The sequence below is a fragment of the Priapulus caudatus genome, unplaced genomic scaffold (assembly GCF_000485595.1).
Source record: "Priapulus caudatus unplaced genomic scaffold, Priapulus_caudatus-5.0.1 Scaffold437, whole genome shotgun sequence".
NCBI lineage: Eukaryota > Metazoa > Priapulida > Priapulimorpha > Priapulimorphida > Priapulidae > Priapulus > Priapulus caudatus.
The window spans coordinates 213,983-224,034 of NW_014577498.1; the positions used below are offsets into that span (position 1 = coordinate 213,983).

The window sequence follows — 10,052 nt, forward strand, 5'->3', positions numbered from 1 at the left end:
GTACACGCATGCGCGCATATACACACATGCGCGCACGTACACTGCGTGCGCGCACATATACGCGTGTGTGCATATACGCGCATACGCGCACGTACACGCATGCGCGCACTTACACGCGTGCGTGCACATAACGCGCTGAGCCACGCCTGCAAACCTGAGGAACGCGGAGGCTGATTATAGCTTGCAAGAAATCACGTTTGCACGTAGAACGATCGACGCGGAAATTGTAACTGATGGCCATCATAACCATAGAAAAATAAATTAATTACATTTCCTGTATTTTTATCTGTCTAACATTATGTTAATTGATTTACCAACGAGTCTTGTAACCTGTTTCTGGAGATTATATCATAAAAAAGAGTGCAGCTAATATCAGTGGGGAGTATAATTACCTTAATTACGAATTAATAATACCTTAATTCGTATAATGCCAAACTACTGTATATATATTATATATATGTAATTATATATGCGTGTGCATGTGTGTGTATATATTGTGTGTTGTGTGTGTGGGTGGATGCGTGCGTGCGTGCGTGTTGCGTGCGTGGCGTGTGCGTGCGCGTGCGCGTGCGCGTGCGCGTGTGTGTGGTGATATATATATATACAGGAGGGAATAATAGAGAATCTCTATTATTCACTCCTGATATATATATATATATATATAGATATCAGGAGTAGATACTTCTGATATATATATATATAGCTTTTATTATAGTATATATATACTACCGCAGGCCGTAGCCAGCTTTATATTGGGGGGGGTTCCATTTTTAATGTTGGCAATTTGCTCGGCAGGGTCGTGTACAGGATTTGTACCAGGGGAGTGTAACCGTAACCCAAAGTTGCGAACACGCGAAGGGGGGGGGGTCTGGAATTTTTATTAAATTTTTATTTTAAATTACACCCCCTCAGATGCGTTTTCTGCGCGAGCAAGGGGGGGGTCCGGACTCCCTGGACCCCCCCTGTACACGCCCCTGCTCGGGCGCGAAGCGACCAGGCGAGGGAGCCAAGCGACCAAGCGGGGGAGGGCGTGGGAGGGGGGTGTTCACTGTTCACCCTCCCGCACGATGGAGATTTTGCAATTATTACACTAAAATGGAGCGACCTGAGGTGAAATTCTTGCAAATTTTCAACAAAAATTTTTTTTGGGCTTGGTGGGAGGGGGCTCGGGGGGCGTTCGTTCGAACCCCCCAAACCCCCCCTGGCTACGGGCCTGCTACCGGGGCTGTACCTGTACGCTGCATGCACGTACCTGTTCAAATTTTGATGATTGAATATAAAGCAATTAACACATAAAAACTAAATTTTTTTACATGTTATTTATTTCCCAGCTAAGATTCTTAATTTCTATGGAATCTGTCTAAAATTATTGTCAACAAAACAAGGGGGGTAATGGGAAACGCACCTAATGCCAGGTGGCGGTATTGCATCCGGTGCTAGATCCGGTACTGATAACATCATATCTTTATCTTGTCATGGTAATATATAGGTATAATGTAATAGTAATACGAAGCGAGCCGAATGAATCTAGCTAGCATCAAAATGCCCACACCTGTGATAACGAGACTTCCAGACGAGTTGGTTGAACATATTCTGTCATTCGTTCCAGGTACATGTAGCGTAACGGATAGTGTATCATGCAATGAGCCAATGATGCATATATATTGATATAACCAAGATATAACTATAAGATTACTGTCAGTGTCATGTCATGACTCTCATGCATGTCATGACATCAGGAGTGAATAATAGAGATCGCTATTATTCACTTCTGTTGACAAGTAATGATGTATACCATAGTATGAATCATGATATAACGGTAATTAACCTGCCTAATATAGTATATAATTATATATACTAAAATATAGCCAGTCCTCCGGGTTGGGGCATTCCCGGCCCATGGATGTGCTGTCCACATGTCATTTAGCTTCGCACATTTGCACATGTCTGATGTCGTACATTGCTAAAATGAATTGTGGTCAGCGCCCATGAACCGCACTCTACAAGATAGGGTAGGTATGACAGTATCAGTATGGCTGAGAGGGTCTATGTCCCTCGGGGTACTGCCGGAAGGTACCCTGCGTAGGGTCCGGTATACCGGAATGTACCCTGGTACTATCTAATATGCCGGACCGTACCTCTCCTACTGCACTAACGAGTCTAGGGAGTCGCCTACGCCTACTCCCTAACCCTAACCCTAACCCTAACCCTATCCCTAACCCTAACCCTAACCTTAATCATAACCCTAACCATATCAAATAGTGACCAGGGTACGTTTCGGTATACCGGACCGTACCCAGGGTATGTTCCGGCAGTACCCTGGGGGGCATAGACCCTATGAGCATCAGTATGTGCCACCTGAGGCTGAGAGTGAGAGATGGGATTAGGGAGCTCCCGTAGTAACTCAGCACATAAAAATGGGGGTCTCTAGAACTAGCAGGGATGAGAATCTCCTGCGGATCTGCAATTTCCTTTGTTTTTCACTTTCGATAATTATAAATTTTCCAAATCGTTCAAGTCCGTTGAGAAAACTATAGGCTGGGGACGGGTGTACTGCCACCCACGGACAGTGGAAAAATGTCCCGCGGCTAGTGATGCTCTTTTACCGTCTGAGCTCGCCATCCCGCAGCCGACAAATGTAGGCCTACTATTCATTCGCGCACTGCGCGGCAATGCGCGCGCAATGGCGGCATTCATTAACAAGCTAGTTTTAGAAATTTCTGTGCCTCATAACGCGTCTGAAAGCATCTAATTTATAACATTTTTCTGGGGGAGGACCCCCCTGACCCCTCAAAAGTGCTTAGCACCTGCGGTGCTTGCAATATAGCGCTTTGAGCTATTCTACCAGTAAGTAGAAATATATCCCGTGGATTTTGTCCGAGGCCATTCTCAACTCTGAACTAGGGTTTGCTGGAAAGCATGATGCTCTGAAACTGGATATGTTTGCAAGAGGGGTTGTCCAGAACTGGACATGTTGGTAAGAAGGGGTCTCCGGAACTGGCCATGTTTGGAAGAGGGGGTCTTCAGAACTAGGATATGCTTGAAAAAGAAGTCTCCAGAATTCAAATTGACGATCTTAAATGGTAACCAGCCATAGTGCGGTATATATAATATTAGTACATATACCGTGAGTGTGGTGCTGCCATGGTATGTGTGTCGCATGCACATATGTGTCACTGCTTTAGCTCATCTGACATAGTCAGATGCAGCTTGTAGAATCGCTTGATCGTCCGTCCGTGCGTTCGTGCGTCCGTGCGTCCGTCAACAGTTGGGCACAAATCTTAACCGCTCGACGTACGGTCACGATATTTGGCACATTGGGGGGGATCGTCAAAACGAGTTGGGATGTTGAAGCTAGGGGTCAAAGGTACTCAATGACGTCGTGTTCGAGCCATGGTGACTACAACTCTATATTGGCAGTATATAAGTCGCATTGCCGAGTCGGGGATTACAGCCTACATTAGCTTAGTACTGTAGTGTAAGCGGCCCACCCCCCCAGTGGTTAGCACCCCGGCCGGTTGCACCCGAAGCGCATTGCTGAGTCGGTGGTTACAGCCTACATGTGACTCTCTATAGAGATCGTATATACATATATTATACATATGTATAATGGGATCTCTCGCCCTCCTAATAAGTCAGCCGCTCACATAATGGCCGAGTATCCCGGCTTGTGTCGCGTTGCTAGTATAGTAGCTAATATAGCTGTTAGCTGCTAGTAGCTGCTAGTAGTTGCTAGTAGTCGCGCTGCCTATAGTAGTTCTATTTCTATGCTCGGCCTTGATTACTGCGGCAGGCGTTCGTTAGGTGCTTGTCATGCCAATAAAGCAGATACCTCACGACAAATCTGGCCCACTATGGATTATGTGTTTTGAGCGCGTACGCGCGTGTATGTGCGTGCGTGCGTACGCGCGCGCGCGCGGTGTGCGATGAGAGTCGTACGTGTGGTGTGTGTGTGTGTGGTGTGTGTGTGTGTGTGTGTGTGTGTGTGTGTGTGTTCGTTCGTGCGTGCGTGTGTATGGCGTGCGTGTTACATGATTGCGTTATGCGATCTGACAGTGATCATTATCTATTTCGGGTTCAAATAACCCGCGGAGGCAGTTCATGCGTTGGTGGAACGGGCAAGGGCACGAAGACAATTTATCAGTGAAAGTTCTATGCGATTAGACGGACTCCATATGGGTGCTCATGCAGAATACGCAGGAGAGCAACACTTAGTGTCTACTTCTTTCTCTAACTGGAAAATTCTACACAACACTCTATCACAGACTCCGAATTTGTATGTTAGGGCCTCTTCTCCAACTACACATTTCTACTTTAACTACAGATCCACTGGCCGTATACAGTCGCAACATCGTTCGCACACATTGAGAGAATAACATCAAGACATGTTATAGAAGAAAGTAGGGGTAACCATTGCGCGAAAACCTGCAAGAACAATTAATATACAAAATAATAACATATGTTGTAACAGCTACTTCTGTTCGAGGATGATGGAGCGAAACATCACTTACCGCTGATGTGAACTCCATACTGCACGATTTGAGCGGAATGAAGAGTGTGACGGAGGCGTCTGAGTTGTACTTCCTCGACTCACTCGTCACCTCACATTCAGGTCCAGTTCGGGTAGCAGTCTGGATCATTCCAGTGAAGTCTCTGTCACCAAAGTGCACACCTCACCGTCATGTGTTCATCTACCAGGCTGCAGGAGCCAGTGATGCCTAACAAACGTAGATGTCTGGTCAATACATGCGATGATATAGCTGTGTCTTGTTCGAATGTTATGACTAGTTCGTGAATATAGCATATAATATGTCATTCATCACACACACACACACACACACACACACACACACACACACACACACACACACAACACACACACACACACACACACACACACACACACACACACACACACACACACACACACACACACACACACACACACACACACACACACACACACACACACACACACACACACACACGGCGCTCTGGAGATTTTGCAATTATTACACTAAAATGGAGCGATCTGCTGCATACCTGAGGTGAAATTCTTGCAAATTTTCAAATGGAAATAATTATTTAATTTATTTTTGCTCGGTGGGGGGTAACGTGCGGCTGTATATATATTATATATATATATATATGTGTGTGTGTGTGTGTGTGTGTGTATGTGTGTGTGTGCTGTGTGTGTGGTGTGTGTGTGTGTGTTTGGTGTGTGTGTGTGTGTATGCGATGCGTGCGTGCGCGGCGCGTGCGATGCGTGTGTGTGTGTGGTGTGTGTGTTGTGTGTGTGTGTGTGTGTGTGTGTGTGGTGTGTGTGTGTGTGTGTGTGTGTGTGTGTGTGGTTGTGTGTGTGTGGCTGTGTGTGTGTGTGTGGTGTGTGTGTGTGTGGTGTGTGTGTGTGTGTGTGTGTGTGTGTGTGTGTTGATGTGTGTGTGTGTGTGTGTGTGTGTGTGTGTGTGTGTGTGTGTGTGTGTGTGTGTGTGTGTGTGTGTGTGTGTTGTGTGTGTGTGTGTGTGTGTTGTGTGTGTGTGTGTGTGCTGTGTGGAAGCCGCGTCCTATTCCATTTTACTACACGCTATGGATAACTATAATTAACATGATTCGATAATAATTGCTATATATCTATATAGAGCTATATAGAGAGCTGTTATCACAAACGTTTTAGTAGCAATATCAGTCTTGGATGTAGTTTGTCTATTTATAATAATAGCAAGTCTAGTAATCATGTGTCGTAAAACCGTGATGTTATTCACACCGATTCCTTGAATCCCAACTCGGATAGAATTAACGGCTAGTCTAGCTGACTCCAGCTCTCTATGAGCCTTCTAATTAAACGCTATCTATCAACACACCCATTACTTCGACCACGTCCTCCTTGATGGTCGCGGGAGTGCGTGGATGTCATAAGCGACACTGCTAACTCCCCGTTCGTTGATTCTCGGCTGAAACCCGCGATCGCGCGTTGGGCGTCTGCCAGACGCGATGCCGTCGTGCTTGGAGCGGAAACCCCGCAGGCTTCAGTTTCCTACTGTGAACGAAACTGCCGGCCATGCGTCCCGCGCCGTGAGTCAAACGGCAGCTCGTGTGATTCCGCGGGGGAGTAAGCTCCGGATGTCAATGTTTCCCGCGTCCTCCGCTGGCGCTCGTAGTAGGGCTGCCAGCCCGTCGATAGCCAGCCTGTGCTCGAACCTAACCAAAATCCGTGTTACGAAATTTTATTATTGCTGTCTGCTCTGTCTGACTGTCTCACCGACTACTGGCTGATTGCATGGACGACTGCTGTATAGGTTATCATCAGTTTGTGGTTACGGGGCAGAAGTCCTATTTTTAAGGATAACAACAAGAGCCTAATAATACCGTAATAAGAGGTATTATTAGCTCTTGATAACAAAGACAAAAACAGAAGAGGCGAGCTTAGACCGCGAATGTAGAAGTAGATTCCGATACGCGAACAAACGCCACAGCGGAGACTGTCTAAGTATAGTGTAGAAGCCTAGATGACTTACCGTTGCTGCGCATAACACCATCAAAGTCGTTATATAAATCATGGTACCAAGCGCCATTCTGCGTTCATATGATAGACACTGAGCAATGTCTTCGGGAACGTCGGGATACCAGATACTACCGAATTTGCACAAGACTGGCGACTCTTCACACAATGAGTAGAGAACTCGAAATAAACGTGATACATGGGCGAATACGTGCCAGCAACTGTTTCAAAATTACTCGACACGTAAAGCGAGAGTTTTTTTCTCTCAGACGCGGCGTATCAACGCAGACATTATAACGAGAAATATGCGGAAGTTTTATTCCCTTTCGATTCTTAGATTTGTATCTTATCCGTTGAACAATGCGCGACAACAGGGCATACGCGGTGAATGCCATGGACGCAGCATTCATTTCGCCCTTATCCACCACGGGCGCGATCTGATAAAGAAATCCGATGCTATCTCACGTAGTTTTCGGTGCACCGATGTTATCGCGTGGTTAGGTTTTGAAGAGCATGCTGTGAGTGCATGGTAAAATGGCCGGAACCGATGTGAAGTGGATGGGATGTGCGCGTGAGGCATATGAAAGTGAAAAGATTTGTGCGAGCGGGTGTATTGAGAAAACGTAACATTAGTCGTAACATTTACTTTCTCTCGTAGACCGCATCTCTATATACGACGTATAGGGTCTATTAGAAAATAGCGTAAATTACAATGTTCTGTGAGAAAAATCTATTGTTACACGCAGGACTATTTTTATTTTTGACAAAGGGACTCTTCCTCTTCTTCCAAAGGGGCATTTTTCCTCTGGAATGCCTTCATATTATTGTATGTGCACGCACGCGTGTACGTACGGCGCATGCGTGTACGTCCGCCATGCACGTATACGCACGCACGCGTATATGTGCGCGCACGCGTGTACGTACACCATGCGCGCATATACACACATGCGCGCACGTACACGCCGTGCGCGCACATATACGCGTGTGTGCATATACGCGCATACGCGCACGTACACGCATGCGCGCACTTACACGCGTGCGTGCACATAACACGCGTGAGCCACGCCTGCAAACCTGAGGAACGCGGAGCTGATTATAGCTTGCAAGAAATCACGTTTGCACGTAGAACGATCGACGCGGAAATTGTAACTGATGGCCATCATAACCATAGAAAAATAAATTAATTACATTTCCTGTATTTTTATCTGTCTAACATTATGTTAATTGATTTACCAACGAGTCTGTAACCTGTTTCTGGAGATTATATCATAAAAAAAGTGCAGCTAATATCAGTGGGGAGTATAATTACCTTAATTACGAATTAATAATACCTTAATTCGTATAATGCCAAACTACTGTAATATATTATATATATGTAATTATATATGCGTGTGCATGTGTGTGTATATATGTGTGTGTGTGTGTGTGGGTGGATGCGTGCGTGCGTGCGTGTTGCGTGCGTGGCGTGTGCGTGCGCGTGCGCGTGCGCGTGCGCGTGTGTGGTGAATAATATATATATACAGGAGGGAATATAGAGAATCTCTATTATTCACTCCTGATATATATATATATATATATAGATATCAGGAGTAGATACTTCTGATATATATATATATAGCTTTTTATTATAGTATATATATACTACCGCAGGCCGTAGCCAGCTTTATATTGGGGGGGGGTTCCATTTTTAATGTTGGCAATTTGCTCGGCAGGGTCGTGTACAGGATTTGTACCAGGGAGTGTAACCGTAAACCCAAGTTGCGAACACGCGAAGGGGGGGGGTCTGGAATTTTTAATTAAATTTTTATTTTTAATTACACCCCCTCAGATGCGTTTTCTGCGCGTACAAAGGGGGGTCCGGACTTCCATTTATAATTTTCCCTCTAGACAGACGCCACACATCTCGTCTGACCGAGCACCTGTTTTACGAGGTTGATTCTTGACGACTCCATTTCGTTTTCCAAAAAATGTTCAAATTGGTGTACAGGTGTAGGTAGTAGTAATCTAGTTAATATAGGCGATTATCATTGATTGTCGGTGTGACTGGTTAAATGCACTACGATTTGACGGGATCATTCGAGTTCGGAAAAGTCTAAACCGGCCGTACTGATGCGTTGCTATAAAGAGTTATTCTCACATGTTGTCTTATTAACTGTACAGTAATTGACCTTCTGTGGCTTAATATAAATGGCAGTGACGGGAGCCGCCGACCATTCGAGTTCTGAAAAGTCTAAACCGGCCGTACTGATGCGTTGCTATAAAGAGTTATTCTCACATGTGGTCTTATTAACTGTACAGTAACTGATCTTCTGTGGCTTAATATAAATGGCAGTGACGGGAGCCGCCGACCATCCTGATTTTCTCGGGAAGCAGGGCTTGGCGTAGAGATGCTGCGCGTAGTCGGTCACGATATTCGGCACATTGGGGGGATCGTAAACGAGTTGGGATGTTGAAGCTAGGGGTCAAAGTGCAAAGGTCAAGAGGTGTAAAAGAAGGGGAACATTCACTCCTTAACTTAAGGTATAGGGAGGAAATGCAGAATTGCGGCACAAATCTAAACGGCTCGACCTAGGCTCGTGATAGTTGGTGTATAGCATCATGGTAGGAAAAGCCATCACTGTGCCGAAATTGGAGGTCACAGGTCAAAGGTCAATGGCACAGGGCAGATTTTAGACATTTTCTGAGGACATGGTCTGACGGAGCGATTGAAAAATTTTTTTGTTTCAGCGCGGTGACCTAGCATTTTTATGGCATTATTGAAAGGACCATGAAATCTACTTTCTGCTGACATGCGAAGAGTAAGTGTCAGATAACCTTTTGACCCTCAAGAGGGGGTTAAACATGGATTTGTTGACTGTTAACAAAGGAGTGAACTGCTTTTGCTATTAGAGCCCCCTCCCCCCCACCCTCCTCCACCCCCTTCCCCGCCCCTTCGCCCTACCCTCCCCACCCCCTTCCCCACCCTCCCCTACCCTCCATCTGCGATAGTGGGCGTGTCCTAACAATGATGTGTACGCAACTGCGTGTCTGCATATCTGCGCCTAAAAAATGTGGTACTACGCACGACTGAAATTTTACGTTTATAATCGTAGCAACAGACCTCAGATGAGCCCAGACGCTCTGCGGCTCTTGTTGTTGTTTTATTATTGAAAAAAGTAATAAAATAAGAAGAGGCAGTGACACGCTCTCCGCGGCCACGGCAGCACTATGGCCTTGTGGGCATTGGAACGGGACCGGAATCCTAGGAATACAAAAAACTTGCCAAGGGACCAATTCATGAGAATTCATGGGTCTCTGGAACAGAAGCAAGTTTCCGGTGCAGAAATTTGGAGGTGAAAATGGGGGTCTCAACCACGGCACATACCTACCATACAATATATATATATATATATATAAATGGAGTGCCCCCACCGGGAGCCAGCCTTCGTTTGGTTTGTCTGTAGATAAAGAATAGAAGATCTGTATTCTATATCTATGGTTTGTCACAAACTGTGCAGAGCCGACGACGAGGGCTATATATACTACTAGAGCTAACGTGTAATAAGCGACGGGG

The 10,052-nt window shown here is 45.7% G+C and overlaps 1 protein-coding gene across 1 annotated transcript in view; it reads left to right on the plus strand.

The window, feature by feature from the left end:
- Positions 1 to 1,469: 1,469 nt before the first annotated feature.
- The window catches only part of LOC106810382 (F-box only protein 17-like), a 21,752-nt gene continuing 13,169 nt past the window's right edge, over positions 1,470 to 10,052 (plus strand). Inside the window, exon 1 of the mRNA XM_014813705.1 lies at positions 1,470 to 1,609. Within this exon, the coding sequence (XP_014669191.1) occupies positions 1,522 to 1,609 (88 nt within the window). The 5' untranslated portion in view covers positions 1,470 to 1,521. The remainder of the gene's footprint in view (positions 1,610 to 10,052) is intronic.